Source organism: Pseudopipra pipra, chromosome 2 (assembly GCF_036250125.1).
Source record: "Pseudopipra pipra isolate bDixPip1 chromosome 2, bDixPip1.hap1, whole genome shotgun sequence".
Taxonomy (NCBI): Eukaryota; Metazoa; Chordata; class Aves; order Passeriformes; family Pipridae; genus Pseudopipra; species Pseudopipra pipra.
The window spans coordinates 2618421-2638857 of NC_087550.1; the positions used below are offsets into that span (position 1 = coordinate 2618421).

Below are 20437 nucleotides of genomic sequence, written 5' to 3' on the forward strand. Positions count from 1 at the left end.
GTGGATGTACACGTGCCAAACTTGGAGAGTGGAGGAGAGAATTTAGAAAAAAAATTAATAGGAATATTCAGAAGGTAGAAAAGTCTAAATAATCCACATGGAGAAGAGTTCGTGCTTATGTTTTCCTAAGAAAGCATCTTGACTGAGGGGAAATTTGCATTGCTTTGCTTTTTTACCTTTTCAGGAAAAAAAAAAGTATTTTAAACTGGAATAGAATTATGTGCCGAGGTTTTAAACCACATGCAGAGATGATTGTGAGAGGCAGGTGATGAAAGCTGCAATCATCCTAAGTGGCATATAAGAGACCTGAAGTTTTATGAATAGACAAGAAATTGCTCCCTCTCTCTTACACCTGCCAGTCCTCTTCTTGTACCCTGTAAGACTGTCTTAGCTATGAATATCTGATTCACACTGGACCTTCAGCAGTTCATGAAGACCCAGGACTCTGCAGCTGAGCCCAGGCTGTGGTCAGTAGCGTGACTCCTGGAGCTGGGTAACATTTCAGTCTGCAGAGGAGTTACAGAACTGGGTCCCTCAGAGATCACTGCTGCATCACTCCGTATGGTGCTGCTTATCTGTGGCTTTTCTTATTTGGCCTAGAGACACATTTCTCTAGTTTATGCAAAGCAGAAGTCAACGAAACAGATTTTTATCCAATCACAGTTTAGTCTCACTTGGATTTTCTTTCCTGCTGCGATATATTTTACTTTTGTTTACAACAGAAACAAAGCAAAAAAATTCCCTAAATAAACACATGGAAAAATCCCTGTGGTCTTTGGAAAAAATTTCTCTGAGAAGATACATTGCCTCATGCACTAATATATACAGTTCAAAGGAAAATAATGGGTGCATTGTTTCAACAAGAGAAATTTACTTTAAACATTTAAATAATTGCAAAGTACTGACACACACAAGGACAGTCATCTTGGTTAGTTAAAAGGCACAACAATATTTCCCAACAATATTAACAATGTTGAACTTCTAAGGTGATGGTGAAAGATAGCCAGCTAGCAAAGATGATTAAAGAAATGTGTACAGGTGGTAATGGCAGATGTAGGTGGAAAGTGTCAGAAGTAGGCAGTCAGGAATATTTTGGAAAGGTGCACTCTACCTGTGTAGCCCAGGGAATTGTCGCCATTATCAGAGGTGGGGAGTGGTGTCCCGCTGTCGTTCCCCCTCTCTAGGTCTTCGGAGTCTGTCGGAAACAACACCAGAGCTGCTGATGGGGTCACAGGAGTAACAGTAGTTGCCATTTTGATCACAACACGTCCGGACACAATTAAATCCACACATGACAGCAAGAGCCACAGTGCCAGCGCACGGCACACCTCGTCCTTCCCCCGCCTGCGTGGGGGAGCCCAGGGAAAGGCGTCCGGGAGCATCGCCCGGGGGTCCCCAAAATGCTGCCCTGCCGTCCCCCTCTGCCCACTCCAAGTGTCCCTCTGCACCCCGCCAGGCACAGTGGCCACCCTGCTCACCAGCCAGCGCAGGCTGCGGGGAGCATATGGGGCCGGGCGGGCAGGGGAGCTGAATGCTAGCATTGCTAATTTTCCACCTTATTGTTAATCAAAGCTATTGACTGTGATCACTCCCCATCATCGCTTCATCTCCTGGCAATTACAGACTCAGGGGACTTCACCTCTTTGTGGGGAGGAGGCGGAGGGGGGTGTGGGGGGGGTGGCTGTGTCTTGGCAAGCAGAAGGGGGGCTGCTCTACCTCTCTTTGGGGAGATGGGGCAGGGGAAAGGGGTAGAGCCCCTCCATGAAAAGGCAACAGTTTAGCTGTATAAGGAGCAAGATGCATTTTCTCACTTCAAAGATGATTGCAAGGAAACGCTCCATTTTAATGTCACATAGAAAAACGACAACAACAAAAAAGGGAAGGCAGCTGGTCAGCTAAACACATAAATGAACACGTTTTAAGACCCCAAGATAAACTGCTGATCAAAACACCACAAAGCACCCCGAAGATAACTCATAATAATGAACTAAATCATTCGAAGAAAAAAAAAAAAAAGAAAATCCCACTTGCTCTGAAAACAAAACAACACAACCCAAAGGAATTTGTCATCAACATGACTACATATTTTTGCTTTTAATGTAAAACTGTTTAGTAAACTTAAATCCTATTTTATTTACTTTTGATAGTGCACTGTCCAACAGATAATACCTAAAAAGAAACATTAACATTTTGTTCAGAAAAAAACTGCAAGAAGCAAATCTCTTTGCAATGATATCACTACCACAACAATAGGTTGCTTATTTCTTTTTCTCTGTTGACAGGTGTCAGATAATTTATTAATTATTGTAAAGACCTTGAATAGGAAAGATACATTTTGCTCTCCCACGCAGACATATTCTGGACTTCTGTAATGACTGAAAGTAACTGTTCCTTTACAATAAAATCCACATGCTGCTAAAAATCGTTCTGAACTTTCACAAAACACATAAAGCAACTGTGTAGGAAACTAAAATAGAAAAAAACATAAGGAGATTTTAATTTTTTTTCTAGATGCCTAATTTTCTAGCTCAGTCAATCTTATTTTTAAAATGTGATGCCAAACATTCATTTTCTCCATTTGTTTTTTAAACAATCTTACAGAGACAACATCCTTACAAATCAAAATATTCTTAAAGAACTACAAAAGAAAAACATAAAGAAAACCAAAATCCTCAAGACCAATCCACTCAAGGGGACTTATTGGCAAAAAATATTTCTTTGAAAAAGTCAATTAAAGAATTGATAGCATGCCTTTCAAAATAGTGTCGTGCAAATTAAGAAAATAAAAGACCAAACAACAGAAAACCGGCCGAACGCCAAGATGATGTTTCATCTTGGCAGATGAAAGAAGTGAAATATGGTCATTTATTGGCCCATTCATCTTTGCTGGCTCACTAATGGCCAATGTCAGGTACATCTTTAAAATCTGCTCTGAAAATGGCTGTAGAGTGACTGAATCAACACTCTGATTCTCCAGATTGCTCTCTCATTTGCATTCAAGGGTTGATTGGGTCAAAGTTTTAAATTACAGCACTAAAGGACAGAAGGATGGGACTTTTTACGAAATTAAATGGCAGAGGCTGCGCCTACTTTTTTTAGGCAAAATGTTTATAATCGACTACAGAAATCCCAGACCGAGATTTCAGCCAATGAACCTGCTGATCATCATTTTGAAAGATTGATTGCCTTCTCAGAGATTTAGCCAGATACTACTCATAATGATGAAGGAGGAAGAAGAGGCACTGAAAGCTACTGGAAGTGTTCCATGTGTCACTGTAATGTCTGGTGTCATCCGCAAAATATAATTGCATAACAAATTGAACTTTTTTACCAAAGATAGTCCCTCAGACATGGTATTCTGAGCAATGGGCCACCCTCCTCATAGCACCTCACAAAACAACCAGTGCTAATGCCCTTTAGCAAAGCTCACTTAGGAGTTTAATCGGGAGCAGTTTCCAGTTCAGAAATGCTCTGCCTTCAAATAAAGCCAACAGGACACGAAAGCAGCAGCTTTAAAAACCAGCCTACAACTACTTGCAGTTACTTTGGCATTAGTATCTTGACTTCAACCCCTCAGTGAAGGGAAATGAGGGCATTAGTCTCTTTTTAGCACTATTGGTATTTACATGATATCTCTTAGTGACAATGCACTTGCTATTTGCAATCTAAAACTACACAGACATCATTCACTCTCTTGTTCTTTGAGAAATGCTACTTTTCCACCTGATATGGAAAACTATATTCAACTTATGATCTCTGGCTGAAAATGATTCCCTAATGATGATGACTGAAGTTCAGTTCTTGCTGTGGGTGAATTCTACCCATGTCACTGAGTAATAAGTCTGCACCCAAGTCCTACATTTTGTACTGTTGCCCTCTGTGCTGCGTAGAATTTAATTTCTACTCTGTCACAAGTTCCAGCTTTGCTTGGGGGTCCCTGTTAAAACTTAACAGAAGTAAGTACTCTTGACTTAGATGGCACATGTCACTGAGTAAGGCACTCTGCTGAATGGGTGGTTAAAGGCTTGAATGTTAAGACATGACATATTTCTTTGCCTACAGTGCTGTAGAACCAGACAACTTTCAACTTGGCTTTCCAAAACATAACAAAAGGTTTTACATCATTACACTTTTTGAACTAGTTGCCATGCCAGAAAATGTGAAGCAAACAAACTATAAAACCAGGAACAATTCACCTGATGTTTGAAAAATTTACAGCTCAGTCTGAGTCAAAGCAGAGGCTGAACTTGGTGCCTCACCCCTCAAAGAATGCAGTAATCACTCTGTAAGAGTGGACATCTTGGTGACAAGAAGAATTCAAACCAAGGTCTCTTATCTCTTAGCTGCTCTAAAGAAAAAAAAAAAAGAGTAGTTTCATTGGAAAAAAAACCCTTAAGCTTTAAAAAGATGCCTAGGAAGTAATTGGTTGAGTCATTATGGAAAAAAACCCCAAACAACAAAAACATCCAAACACGCCCAAAAAACAACACCAAAAAACCCCCCAACCTCTACAAAACAAAATCCAATATTAAATTCAACAAAAAATTACTTTACCTGTAATTATGCAAAACTTCAGGAAGAAGTCAAATGGAGTTGCCCTCCCCTTTTCCCAAATGAGTTTATTTTGGAAGAGGAAGTTGAAAAGTGAAGCCTTGACTACTGATGAGAAAATAAGGAGCAAACCACCACCCCTTAACAATTGCTACTACACTTTTCTTTCACAGAAGCATTTGAAAGATGCCTCATTTGAGAGGGCAAACCCCCTCAGTGTGATGAAAATATCTAACTCCTTCTTGCCACAGAAGTTTCCAGAGCCACCACTCCTTGAATTGGGCAAGTACCTCAAGGCATTAAAAAACCCCATTGAACATTTACTTTGACTTGGTAAGAGAGTGCCAAGTTTAACCAGCACTGAGTGGTCCAGTTTTTTGGTGGAACTTTTTCAGGCTTAGTCAGCCCAAGCACAGATGACACCTTCAAAGTAGAAAGAGGATTTTGCATAAACACACAGATTCAGAACAAATTTAGGGGGTCCAATGGCAGTTGGAGAGCACTGAAGATTTACATGAATGTGGAGAGTCTTTTCCAATAAAATTTCTACTGAAATCTCTAAGTTATTCCACTCTATTGGACTGCATCAGGAGCTACTAAACACCACTCATGCTTTAATTTATGTATCTTTAAACTCTCCAAATTAATGAGAAAATCCAAATACTAAGTATTTAGTATTGTTACTCATTCTCCTAGCTCCTACAACACCTCAGACCAGACAGACACTCTTATTTTTGCAGCTACTTACATTCAAGTGTGTTGTGCAACCCTAACCCCCAAAATTGTATTAAACATGCTTTTAAACATGGCTCTGCTATTCACAGAAAAGTCACCAGTGAATTTTTTCCCCTCTGGTAACAGCAAGTGATGCCATCGGTTATCACTTCTTCTGAACCAGGAGATATGTCTGCATGACAGGTTTTATTGATGATGCATCCTTAAAAGTCCCCAAATGATTCAGTATTGATGCCCTGGCCTATCCTCCTGGTGGACACAAAGAAAAATTGAAAAGAGCCAAACAGACATAACTTCTTGCTGCTGTAGGAATCTCATGTATCTGAGTTTCTACACTGGTCATTATTTACCTGAAATTCAAGTCATCTACTGAGAAATGTCTGACTATGAAAATAGTAACTGTTACCTTATTTAATTCCAAAATCTATAACTTCATTATTTCTTGTTATGTCTCTCAAAATTTCATTATCACCATCAGCACGGGGGGTACAAAACTGGGAGGAAACAGCATGAACAGCATTTTGCAAATGAGCATTAATAAAAGATTAGGGTGAAGCAAATGAATATAAACTACTATCAATATTAGAATTGTGTTCTACAAATTGGATCAATTTCCATTGATTCCTTTCGAGTGATCTAGACAAATTCAGGAAGAGACATCAAAAAAAAAGCCCAACTGGGACTGCATCAAACCTAAACCTAAGATGAGGAACTAAATTAGTAGCCAGGGCTTTTTTCATTATTTTGATTTATTCTGGGTTTTCATTGAAGTTACAGTAGAAATACACTATAATATGTCTTAAGGAATATTTGGTTTAAATCTATTTCTTCATTTGGTTATTCATAATGACAAAACATTTTATGCCATCAGAGTATAAGTCAGGATATTAAAAGTCAAATTAATATATCTGTGAGAATTTGTACAGGGAAGTACTATCTAAAATTACGTGCTTATTTAGAAAAATACAGACAAGCTTTCAAGAATGTAGACCTATTCTTCAGATGTGGAACAAAAAGGAAAAACCTATGTACAGAGTTGGGAATAATTAGGCCACCCTTAAGACACACACAGCTTGGTAAACACTCACAGCTCTGTATCAGAAGCCTATGTAGCATAAAGCTGGTTAATCTGATGAAAAGCCTTACTAATGTTTCATATCATCTCAAAGGAAATATTCCATTATTTTTCAAAAGACTTAATAGATCACCTTTACAGAGATTTTCACAGTCAGTCTGCTAACTTGTTTAAATTGGATAACTTCAGGGAGTTATGACCATTTTCATCAGCTAAGAGCCTCCACAAGTAATAAGAAGTCCTTCATTAAAAATTTACGCAGCTCAGCTGCCTCATTTTAAAAGTTAAGAAAGATTTAAGCTAAGGGGAAAAGGTAAGAATTTGCTTTCACATAATGTCCTTAATCTGAGGGACTGGCACAAGTAAATAACAAAAAAATCCAAAAGAATTCTTTTTTTATTAATGGCTTGTAAAAGTATGTTCTAGTAATTCAATTAGTATTCTAAAAATAAAAGGTACACATGCACAGGTACAGAAATGTTATTCATTACACACAAAAGACATTTTTCTGACTAGAAAAGAACAGTTTATGGTGTCAAAAACACCCATAGAAATGGATTGTTCTAAAACAAGAAAGTAGAAAGCTTTTATTTAATGATTTGAAGATTTTTTTATTCTGTCTTCAAAGAACAGTGCATATGACTGAAATCCTGACAAAACCTCAGTAGTGGGTGCTATTTAAACACCCTTCCTTTCCTTTATTTTCACAATCCATTCAATAACAGTCTTTAACTCAAAAAAAAAGTAAATGAGTGAGGACTTCGAGTTATGCGAAAGCCGTAAACAACCTTGTCGTATCTTTCTAATTAATTTCTTTATTTATCAAGTAGGTAGAAAATCAAGGTGTTAGCAACTTCAACACAGACCCAGCAAATGAGTAGCATAACTGTGATTGTTGGGTTTGTTGTTATTTTTGTTCCCTTTTTTTTTTTTTTTTAAATGGGAACACTTGACTTCAAATGCTAAAGCCGAAGTCTTAACGTGGACTCGGTCGTGCAGGAAGCCACATGGATGTAATTACACAGCAACATCACTGACTGAACACTTCAATTCCCAAAACTTGGTATTTATCAGAGGGCACATAAACATGCACTGTAAGACTTTGATGCTCCTTCTGTCCACCTGCCCTCACACCCTGACTTCTCCCAGCTCTTCCTTGCACTCCTTGGGATGTCCCTTGTAGATCTGCTCTGCATCTGCTCTCATTTCTTTCCCTGCCAGACAAACCCGAAGGTAACAGCCATTCAGGCTAATTAAATGGTGCTGGAAGTGAGTTAACAGGTGGTGGCCCCAGCTGCTTTAGTTGCGGGGGTAGATAAGAGACCCATCACTAGCCTGTGTAAGGCACTATGATTAATTAAGGACAAGAAGCCATTTTCAAAGGAGGGACAACAAGATTTATAACAGAATTTTCTTCTCCGAGGTAACAAGCAACTTTTCTCCAGAAAATACAGAAATAAATGACTTGTTCTGAAGTGCTCACCGGTCATCTTGACTGTGTTCAATATGGCACATGCATAAGACCTACCTGACATAGATTTCTTATCAGTATTTTGTATTTTATTTTCAGTGCAAACTCTGAATTTTACCTTACTGTAGGGAATTTCCTCTCTCTTAAAAGATCTCTTGTTTTGTTTTCTTCCAAGTAAACTTACACATTTCTCAAGAAAGTTCTGATTACGGTGGGAACTACTATCAAGACATTTAAATAATAGCAACTAATACCATGTACAGTTGAAGAACTGGTTATGCAAGCTTCCCATGCAATCCTCCAATTCCACTGGACTTCTTGCAATAATCCCCTAACTATTTTAATAAACTCTCTGAGACTACACCCAGTCCTCCAGGCATTAACCCCTGGTGCTGCTTCTCCTGCAATTTCAGCCCTACAAGTAGGTTTTGAGGCTGAATTATGCAGTTGCTTTACAAGTAGCTGCCCCCAAAATAGTAGCAAAAAACTGGGTTCACTTTTTGTTTACTGTAGAGATAGAACACAGCAAAAAATCTACCATGCTTAATTACCCCTTATTTTATTCAGCTGAGTGGTGAACTTTAGGAAGGTGATGAATTTCCCTCATTAATGACTAACAAAGAAAATGCAGGAACTAATTCAACACACCAGCAGCCTTACAGTGACATGATTTAAAATTAAAACTACCAGAAAAATGAATATTGAAGGGGATGTACACAATTCAAGAGCTGAGAAAGTCCTTCCTCATTCCCTTGCTTTTCTGTACGTGCAAAGTCATCTTCTGAGTTGTCAAAGATATATCTGCAACACAGCTGTGTCATTTACATTTTACTAGTCTATCTGCAGAGCTCAGCACAAAGAATAATATTAAATCAATGTATGTCAATGCTTGTTTATAGAAATAATAGACATAATTGCCCTAATACACTGTCCAGCAAGGGACTGCACTGGCACATTAAGTCAGCTTAAAAAACCAGATATTTAAGCAGGGAAGTCGCTCTCTGATACTACAAGAATCACAGGTCCTTTTGTTTCAGAAGACACTCCTAGCTACATTTCTAGCTGTTCTGGGTTGGGTTGCCTCCTCCTCCTTTTAGAAGCGCAACATTTTGAACCATTTTGCTGTTGCCAACACGTTTCCTACCTTCTAACAGTGATTTCGGTCACATTGTGATTACTGATACCCTCAGCACACGGATTTCTCCAGGAAATGTGTCTGGTTGTTGCTCTTCTCTGTTTTCCCTTCCTTTTTGCCTCCCACAGTCCCAGCCCTTTGGCTGTGAGAGAGAAACAAGCAGACAGGACAGGCTGTAAAGGTTCCCATCCTTTCATATCTAAAACCACTTACATTGTGTTTAACCTGTACTCAGCACAAAGCAAAAGCATGCTATAGCCTATGGGGGGATTTAAGGATTAAAAAAAGGAAGGTTTAACCCTGTTGCAGTTTACAATTAAAATCTTTGTGGCCTACCAGGAAAGTTATTTGGTAGGTAATGCACAGGAATGATTTTGAAATGAAGTGAAAAGGTGACTTTGAAGGTAAACAAATATTCACACAAAGACATGGAGTTGAAAAACATACTATGTCAATCAATACTTCTCTCCAAGAATAAATTTACAGTAAGTTACAAGCATCATCAAATCACAAATACATATCTATGGAAAGTGGTAGTAAGTCAAGTCTGTCCAGAATTCCCTTTCCTATTCACCTTCCAAATGTATTAAATGATTCTCACTTGCAACCCAATTTTTTTTTTTTTTTTAAATCCAAAGAATATCTTCTTTTATTCATACTAAGTAGAGTTAAGGACTTCAGGAAAATCTTTGTCTTTTGTTACCAGATCACAGGAGTTCTCTTTGTAAAGGTCTCCTGAAGAGCTACTGCTTTTGTGGGGCGTAATGAAATGTAATCTACAAAGGAGGTTTTTGAGTTTGTGCCTCAGAGAGAAGAGAAGTTGTACAACAGGTGTTCCTCCTTGCTTTGTTTACCTGAGCTGACTACTCACTGCTCAAAAACATATCCTTAAGAAAACAAATGATGGAGCGTGTAAGCATTTGCCTGGAAAATTTGATATTAGGCTGAAGCCCTTTCTTGTTAAAGCAGCAAAATGCTCCCATTGACTGTATGCAGGGTTCTGTTAGCACAGCTGTGAATACTTCAGGGAAATGGGAGAAAGAGCCACAAATAAAGAATTAGCAATTACTATCTAGCTCATAATGAAACATACACATATGTCCCAATCAACTTAATAATTCTCAGTCTCAACCGGGAAAGATTCATAAAATAGTGGTAAGTTAATTTAATAGTTCCTAATGGTTCTTTAGCATCTTCCAGCTGGGAATCTCATTTCTCACTGTGATTAATGTCAGCCTCAAAAGAAAGCACAAGGTCAAAAATTACTCCAAGTTTATGAACTTAAACTGCAGACAAAATAGAACAATGATGAAATTAAATAGCCAAGGAGGGGAACAATCAATAACTCTTCTATCTTGTCAAAATTCAGCTCTGCAAAATTAATACCAGATAAGAAATCATACAACACAGCAAGGGGTGCTTGGGTTTACAAGGATCTACAGATTTCTGTAAATATTGTCAATTTGTAATATTGTGTACGTTGAGTGTAGGAATTACTAGCTAGAGGCAGTAATTTTGAAACAAAATAGGACCTTCAATAGATCCACAGGAACCCTTGAAATAATTAGAGCTGTAACTGGAAGCACAAAGCCCAGAGCAATAAGGTATGGACACTGAAAAATTATATGTTTTAAACTACACAAATGAGAACAATGCCAGTGCAAATAACAAAAGCAGCCACATCAAAATTTTGATGGATAACATGATAACACAGTGGTAAAGACGGACCAAACCACATATCTGTGGTCAAAAACCAACCAGAGCTTTGAGAAAACTGCCCAACAAACATAGCCTTATCAGAAGCTTCAGTGTCTGCATTGGTAAATCCAGAACAACTAAATGGCAAATAGAAGGAAACAGCTATGCCACCCCTAAAAAGCAAAACCAGAAAACCCATAGTGCTAGAGACCAGGAAATTAGACTGCTCATAATAAGGTACTCATTTATCACGACAGCAATGAACTGAAAATGGAAGCACAGATGACTAAAAATTCATCGTGTCAGATTTACGTGTAGAAAGCTTCCCAAGTGTGTCATTGCTGACTAGGTCACAGCTTTAATACCTCTGCCCTAAAGTACAACACTGCAAGAGTGACGGCCTGAAAAAAACCCGAAAAATGTCTTTAGCAAGCCCTGATTGTTTGTTTGTCCTACCTTCATTTAATGTGTTGGTGCAGCTGCTTTGGGCAGGAAATAAAAAATACTTCTGAAGCAACATTATACATATCACATGTTTCTAGTGTGATTGGTTCCATATTGTTGGGGCCCTCGAGCACCTCTAGCAGAGATCCTCGGCAAATTTAAACATGTCAAACTGCATAAAATCAGAAGGAGACGCTTTATCCCTGCGTGGCTACGGTGACTGCTGCCCAGCACTGGAATTCCAGCAGGGAAGATGATGCCCTGGCTTCCATCTGAGCACTGCATGCTCCCACAGGCTGCTGATAAGGCCTGGTGGTTCACAACTCAGTGATACTCACCATTACTACTGTTAAATTTAAAAGACTGCATGCCGTGCCTAAATGTTTGCTAGTTTGGAACTTCAGCATATTGTGACACTAAGTATTTCTAGGTATATCCAAGATTATTTCAAATAGCATACTAAACTCCTACCACACGACAGAACAAAATGGGATGTCGTCTAATGTTTTTGCAGGCTTGGAGTTTATTTTATTCATTTTGGTGGGAATATAGGTATGAAAGATTATGGGAAAAGGAGACAAGAAAACGATACAAAACCACAAATACAATACAAAAAGAAAGAAAAGCATATTTAGCACACTGAAGGCAATTAATCATATTTCATTTTAGGAGGCCAGACTACAGAAAATTCCTGGAAAAACACTGTAATTTCAGAAGGCGCTGGATATGAAAAAAAGAGAGTAACACATTGGATCAAATAACACATCCAGCTAGAGACTGATCTGACACTGAACACTAGTTAGAAAGTAAAACAACACAGAATGGTATTGTTTTATTACAGCAATTTTATATTTTAAATAGAAAAAGAAAACCTCAGAAGAGAGTGAGGGAATTTAAAAGAAAAGAAACTACTGAGCCTACCACATCATTCCCATTGCTCAAGCTTTACAGTTTATCTAACTCTACCAAATCTTGTGTTGCTGTTGTTCTACAGCTGTAGAGTGATGAAGGAATTGTGATATAATCTTGAAAGTATAACACTGAAGATAAATAAGCTGTAAGTGTACAAAAGCGCTCAAAACTGAATACAACTGCAGCATTAAGCAAGCCATTGAAAAAGAGCTTACATCTGAGGTAAAGACTATTTCAAATGTACCTCAGGAAGGCCTCCTAAAACTGTTAAATATTTTAGAACTTTTTCTTAGCTACAAAACACTGAGCAATAAAACTAGAAACATTCGTCACCAGAAGGAATATAATTAAAAGCCATCTAAGATGTTTTCCTTATAGCTTTTATATTTCTAAATGGTTACAGCAAATGGCTATGATTTTAAAAATGCATTTAGTCTCAGAAAAGTATCCACTGACACATACAAAATATATAAAGTTTTATATTCAGTGATGAAAGAAAACTGGGTAAGAAAGTGAAATAAATAAATAAAGTTTTCCATAAGCATTGGCTGAATGTTAACTAGTTTTACACTGATTGGCACTCATGCCTAAGGAGGCTCCCTAGGTAAGCTACTGTTAAGGCTTTTCTCATCAGCTTGAAACTTGAACATAATTATGTTTGACTAGATTCAGGCTGAGCATGTCTCGGGGTCCTGCCCCCTCAGTCATCCCAGTCAAAATCCTAGACAAAACCTTCCCTGCTCTCCTTGAAGCCTCCCACTAGAGGTATCTTTCTCAAGACAACCAAAAAGACAGAATTTGGTGTACAGCAAACTCTTGTCCTAATATGTAGACAAAATGTAACTGCATCTCACACCCATTGGTTCAGACATAGCTCTGAGACTCCTTCCATCTTTATTTAAGATGTTAGTTAAGATTAGCAAGGGAATAGGAAACACTAGAGCAGGATATCCAAAAGATGCTGACTCTGTGATAGCAGAAACCCTATTCTGTGGAAACTCAGACTAGAGTAAAACACCTCCAAGCCCTTCCTCATCCCACTCAGCTGAATTTATCAACATATATTTCATAACCTGAATTTGTAACATGGACACATATTTTGTGAATATGAATGACTGACACCAATTCCACTATTTGGATTCTTATAATTGAAAATATAGGCTATTCGTAACTAGAAAAAAATTCACTTGATAAGAAATGCTACGGGCACATGAAGAGTTTTCTGATGATATAGTATCAAAGAAAATTTAGTCGAATTTAAGCTGGCCCCTCATTTATCATAACCTATGGGTAAGTCAGTTAATGACTATATTGATTCTCTTTTGTGTTCATTCTTATATACATCATCCAACCAAGGTGAAAGTAACTATATTAATTTTAGAGAAAAAACATTTCAATGATAAATGTTTGAAATTGCAGTTAAGAATGATTATCACACAATGGATTTGCTGTTCTTAAATTATAGGACACATTCATATCATCACACCAGGAAATATCACATAACACGCACTAGGTGATCCCTGGAAGTAGTAGATTGCTGGGAACTGAAAGGGACTTTAACAGAATTGTATCAGCTGAGGATCTTTTACATGTTGAGTGCCACTTTTACATAAAACTCAGGGGTTCTGGGCTGCTTGTGAAACTTTGTTCAGTCAGAGAACGATGTGAAATAGGTATCTGAGAATACGGTTTCTTCAGCCTACCAGTATCTGAAGATGAGGTGAGGGAAAAAATATTCCATTTCTGCACACACCTGATTTCACAAGCAACTTACAGGATTTTGTTTATTGCTCTCAGTGAAAAGTAGAGAGCAGAGAACATGATTCTCACCATAATATTTGTCTGTTTTGAAGAAAGATGATCAATGAAAGAAAGAAAAATTATCTTTCTTCCAAGGGGAGAAAGGGTGTGCTGCACTTTGTGCAGTTGGCTTCCATCTGTGAAGAAATGTATAGAGTAGATAAACTAGTACTTGATCAAAACACAGCACAACATATCAACTATTACCCTATCAACACAATATGTCTTTTTTTAAAAGTGTTGGTGTTTTTCTTTGACCTTCCCCTTACAAAATATAACTATTCTTTCTTGTGCAACTGGTTTTCATTTTTCAACTAAACAGCTCAAATAATCATCTCTCCTTCATTTGGAGGCCAATTTGATCAGTTATTCTTTCATTTGATGTGTATTTAGAAAGTTCAACCTTTGCAAGGACCTTTTAATATATTTTCTTCATTTAAAAACTCTCTTTCCCAACTGCAAAAATTTTCCCCAATCAAGCCTAAAGACCACTAACATTTTTTTCAAATGCTTCAGGGTTCAGGTTCTGTTAGCAGAAAATAAGGCAAAGTTTAGGATATATCTTTGTGAAAACCGTGTTCACAAAGGCTTCCCTTAGCTGCTTCAAGGTCACCGTGTTAAAGGAAGCTGCAAGGTGGTGGGTAAGTTTCTCTTACGATCTTATTTAAGCTCTTCGGAGAAAAGAGAGGGAGCAGAGAGAGCACCCACTTCATCCAGTCTGTGGCTTCTTTCAAGGAAACAATCGATTTCTTTTGCATTTCCATCACCGGAAAAAAAAAAACCAAAAAACAAACAAAAAAAAAATAACCAAACAACAAAAAAACCAACACAACAACCTGAAAACAGATATGTGAGGAAAACAGAGCCGGATCTCGCATTGCAAGGACACTCGGTAAAACCCTCGGTGGGTGTCTCATGCAGCGCTCGACCCCGGGGAGAGCCTGGGCTTGGGAAGAGCCCCCGACGGCTGCAGCTGGGGCTGGAGCCCCGCGGAGGTCAGGGAGGTTCCTCCGGGGGGAGCTTCCAGGGGCCCGGCGGAGCTGAGCTACAGCTGCTGCTGTGGGGGGGAGGAGATGAAATTATAGCGTGGAAGGGGCAGGCGGGGAGGGGAGAAAAGCAGAAAGTCTGAAGGGGTGAAAAGGCAGAGTTTCGCTTTCGTCCCTCTGATATTCCCAGGAATCGCTTTCAAGGGGATGAGAACCATCCCTTGTAAGTCTGGTTCCTCTCTGTCTTTATGCTTTGCAGGCATCCAGAGGCAAGAGAAATAAAGTGATAATGAACAAGCATTGAAAACAGTACAGACTGCTGCCTGAGCCTCAGGGAAACAAGTGCAGGCAGATACAGGCTCCTTCAACAAACCTTGTGGCCAGTTAGTTTAGGCAACGGCAACGCATAATACACAGTTATGATATAACAACCCCCACCACACCACTCCCAACCAAAAACCCTTGCAAGTAAAAAAACCTCCTGTACAGTCTTATGGTCACAAAGCCACAAACTTGAAACCTCGGAAATTGTGGAAGTGAAGCTGCACAACCGATCTTATTACAACTTCCCAGGCACATCCTAAGTCATTAATTCCATGGCCCTATCCGAGTGTTCTCCCAGTGCAGAGAGCAGATGATAGCACAGTCAACAAGCAACTGAAGTACAAACTGTTGGATGTATGTAGACACTGAATGCTGATTAGGAATCAGACTTCTTCAAAACCAGTAAATTTGCAGACACCACGGCTGAATGTTTTCCAGGTGTGAATTAATATTTTTTCCCCCAAAGTTTGCAAGCTGGAGGAGGGTATTGTTATCACCTCCATTTTAAAGCTGGAGATCTGAGATGCCATTGTGTTTAGAGTCAAGTTGTCTGAAGAAAGTTGCTCTCTTCAGATTTCCACAACCAAGGCTTCCAGCTCCAGGTTTAAAAGCCTGTAATGCTGGAGCTTGTATAGGGAGAAAAGGACACCAGTAAATAACCCAATACCCTGATGATCTCTGCATTTTGGTGCTTTCAGTCTGCTACCTGATAGTACAAGGTTGACTACTTTCAAAGTTTTAGCCTAGCTAGCCAAAGGCACCAAGCAAGTCAAAGATATTATAAAACCAAAATGGGGACATTTCCTGCCTTCATGAACATTTCCAGACCAATAAATAATTAGCTGATTTACATATAAAGAAGCATTTCCAATTTTAAGAAAGGATCAGTAAGCATGTAATAAACTTTTCACTTCCTCTGAATGTGTTTAAAGTTAATCTTTAACATCCTGAATAAGACTTAGATTTAATGTCTACTTTTGAAAAATATGTTTAATGTTATATTCAATCTTTAAAAATCTAGGTTTGTGTTTACATGGCTAATATGAAATCAAATATAAAATGCAGACCTCGATTGCTGTCTTCTATTTTTCTTTCTTCTTCCAAGTCCTTCTCCCAACAAAGGAAAATGTAAACCCTAGTGCCAGTCATAAGTGTGCACGTGGAAGAAAATTGATTGCTGAGACAAAGGTCTGTATGTGCTGCAGCAAATAAGGTCACGCTGACAAAAGTTCTTTTAATTTACAGGAAACAGTTTGTGACTGATTGCTTGGGAAGAAAACAAAGGAGAAGTTATTTTAGAGAATGCTGTGGCTCCTGGAATCAAGACAGCTAAAAGAAGGGGAAATCTTAAGGAGTGACAGACACCTTGAAAGAAAGACTGCTAGCCTGGAAACCATCTCAGCTGCTAACTTTTGAAATGAAATACCTTAATCTGTCACTTTCTTGCTGAGTTACCAGAATCAGATCAATAGTATTCAAATCCAGACTGGTACTAAGATGCCAGGCACCTCTGTGGATCTATTCCTGAGCCTCTCTTTATCAATCTTATGATTTTAGGAATAAAAGACTAATGAATTATACAATATATATGTCCATAGCAAATTGAAATTTGTCTTAATGTCTTTATCATTACTACGAGTTACAATACCCACAATGTTTCAGTAAGAATCTGAAGGCTTGCCAAGTTATAAAGCACACATTTATCTAAGACATTTCTTAACCACCTAACTTTGAATGTTTAAGAATGGTGTAAATCCAATTCTTATCTTACTAATAGGAAACTTCAAAGAGGGCACTCTATTTTCATTGTAGTTACATCTTCAGAAACATCAGCTGCTATACTCCATAAAAGAAATAGCTTTTGTAAGCATAAATTCGCCAGTACTCCTGAAAGCCAGCACTTTGCTGAGCCTGCATAGGTATTCACTATTTTGTAAAATAATGATTTCTCACATAACACCATTCATGTCTTAAAAGTAACAACAGGGATTTCCTTTGGCAGAAAGAGAGATAACAGTATGTTAAGTATTTAAAATGTTCTTTCTTCAAGTTTCTTAAATGATCAAGTGACAACTTAATCTTACAAACTCAGCTTTTATAGTATGAGACACCTAAGCTACAAAATATAACTGTGCCTAGCAAATATGAACATAACATCCCAACAGATTAGTTTTTGTATTACGATAAATTAATGTCAAAATTGTTTCTGGGATTTCTGAGGTACTACAGGAGCCCCTAGCAGCATTTAAACATGACATTTTGCAATACCACTTGCTGTGATTCTGAAATGTTACAAGCTGGATATACTTTCCTTCTTCCCAGTGTCTCACTGCGTGCAACCCCCCCATTTGCAGAAACCTCATTAGCAGCTTCTAAGACTGTTGGCTCAGGTTCTGCTAATTTGTATTAAGAATTGAACTGCAAAATAAGTGTGTTTTTTAATCTCTATTATATGGAAGCACTACTTGTCACCCACCAAACTGATTTCTGGGATCATGTCTAGGTGAAGAAGACGAAGCTTGCTCTTTTGTAGTTTAAGGAGTCAGTGACATTTTAAATATATCAAAAAATCTAATTTGGAAAGATTAAATAATGTGGCCTAAATATTTTTGCTCCATGAAGCTGAGCTAGCTACAGCATGCCCAGGTTATCCTCAAGACAAAGAAGTCCAGACAAAAAAAATCTTGGCATCTACAAATGCCATAAGGAGGGCCCAAGTGTCATTGTTGTGTGGTAAAATTCTCTTCCATTTTTTTCCCCAAGTTATTCATAACATATTGACATTTTTGCCTGTTCTTTTCCTTTCAAATCAGAGAGAAGGAGAATTATATAATTTTTGAGCCCCGAAGCAGAGAAAAATATTTAGCTTGAAAAACTCCAGCTACAGTGTGAAATGGCTTTTACAGGCATAAAACCAGCACATTGTTAAGGCCTGGTGTTGTGGGACTTTCCATGGCTTGAGGCTAATGGCTCTCCCCAAGCAAAGCTGAGGATCCAGCCTTTCTCATGGTTTGATGCTCCTGCTTCTAACCTTCATGGTTTGTTAGCCAGGTGACCTTCAACCTTTGATCCTGGGAAGACTATTAGTGGTGACACCAGGAGATTTGCCTCAATAGCAGGGCTGCAGGGGAGAAGTCCCAGGTGCACTGTAAATGCACCTTATCACATCGTTCTACAATTAATCAATGGGATATCAAAATACACTCAGAATGTGCATATATAAATACATTATGAATAAGTACATGTGAATATAAATAAAAACTGGCATTTAGGCGAGATAAGTCAAGCTGCATCCATTATGCTGCTGTGACCCACTTTTATGCATGTATTCCCCACTTATTCTAATCCAAAACAGGATTTATGAGGTTACTTTCCCTCAAGCAAAATCTTAGTGCCATGAATGGGGAGTGTTCTTTAAACAAAACTATAGAAATCAATGACACAAACTGCTAGAGAAATTATCTGTGTGTTTCAGCAGCTTTTGTTGAACCGGGGTGTAATCCCAGCTCTTTAGACTACAAACTAACATTTCAAAACTTGGGACAGGTTTGACTACATGTCAGGGAAACAATTCAACACCTGCCATATTCGGAGCGTTACTGTAACATCAATAATAAATAACATCCCAGAGCTTAGAGCTGTTTAAAAGGATTGCCATTGAGGAATAAAATAAAACTTTTCTACCTCTTTCTCACTGTAGTTCTCAACGGTTCTTCCTGTCAAGATTCTCACTGGTGTCCTCTAAAACATTTCTTTCAGCATAAGAGATTAAAAGGAAGCTTTCTGAAAGCTTTCCTGTGAAAATGTTTCACTAGTTAAATTCTGCTGTAGTTAGGTGTAGTTGCAAAATGAAGACATGTCTGATGTAGCAATGCTGGGTCTAGATACGAATTTGAAAAAAAAATTCTAGAATCACACTTTTTTTTCTTTTTAAACCATAATTATTATGAAAGGTTAATTAAGCTGCCTAAGACAGGAAGAATAAGGGCTGTGACAATAGCAGGTCCAAAGAAGATGCCAAAATAACGTGTTCCTTAAAGCAAGTAAAACAAAGCAGTATTGTTTTACTGAGTTTATGGAATCTGAAATACATGTTTCACACATAAAACAACATGATTCAAAACAGCTGACCTATCCTGAAAGAGAGTTAAGGAGAGATTTTATTGACAATTGCATCTCAAAATGGCTCCATTGACAAAACTGTAACTTGAACCAAAATCCTCATCCTATAAAGTCTTTTGTGCTTTCTATAATGTGCTGTGGGAAGTCCCACTGACCTCATGACTTTGCAGGATAAGCAGGAAACCACATCTTCTCCTCTTTATAATTTAGTTGACTTGTGATCCAGTAAAGGAAGAACGAAGAACTGCCAAGCTTAAAACTCTGCATTTTTATTTGGGGTGTCAATAATTTTGAGGGCTCAGTGGAAGGGAAGGATAGATAACAAGAGCTGAGTCACAAGGAGATAAAGAAGAAAAAAAAAACTGGCTGAGAAATGAGCTCCAGCTGCTGAGTCATAGAAACACTTCTCAATGAAGTTCATGAGGATGTTGCATACAGATTCAGTATGTGTGTGTGACAGCTGAACAGTCCATGGATTAAGAGTAATAGACTCAGTTAACATCCCTCCTGAGCTTTTAAATTCTAATGATTATCAAGCCTGAAAGTTTCTCTCTCTCAGTTTTTTTTTTCTTTTCCTTTTTTTTTTTTTTTTTTGACAATAAAATGTATGGGTTGTATAAGACACAGAGTTTCTAGAGAGTTCCCATGCCTATTTTGGCTCTATGGTACCCTTTGGTAGTATTATTACATAAACAATCATAAAGAAAGGGGGAAAAGAGCATTTTCCAGGCTATTTTTATAAACTTAAGTAGCTGAAAAATGAAATATTGAGTCTACACAACAAACATTTTTTTCAGTACTGAGGGAAAGATAGAAACTCTAAACAAGTATCAAATTGGCCTCTAAATTTCTGCTCCTCGTATTCCACTGTTCCCAGCAACACAGGCAAAACCTTTCTTGAAGTTTCTCCATCATCATTACTAATGACCATCATCACTGACCATAACACAGTTTAAAAGCACCAAGACAGTCAACAACCTCCCTTGGTACACAGTCTCCAAATACTGAGCAATATGACAAGATGCATAAAATATTCCAACTGTAGCAGAACATTGAACAGACGTTAAGGTTTATCCTTTAAAACACCAGTTAAACCCATATTTTGTTCATTTCAATAGGACTTAGGCATGTGGTTAACAGCCTTGCTAAATGAGGATAAAAGTGCTATGAAATGAATATTGGTT

At 38.1% G+C, this 20437-nt stretch overlaps 1 protein-coding gene across 3 annotated transcripts in view; it reads right to left on the reverse strand.

Moving 5' to 3' along the window:
- Positions 1-20437, reverse strand: part of ROBO1 (roundabout guidance receptor 1) — a 707409-nt gene that overhangs the window by 366536 nt on the left and 320436 nt on the right. The window contains exon 3 of one of the 3 annotated variants that reach the window (XM_064643066.1): positions 1112-1195. The exons of the other annotated variants lie outside the window; for them this stretch is intronic. Within the exon in view, the coding sequence (XP_064499136.1) occupies positions 1112-1195 (84 nt within the window). The remainder of the gene's footprint in view (positions 1-1111; positions 1196-20437) is intronic. 3 annotated transcript variants of the gene reach the window in all.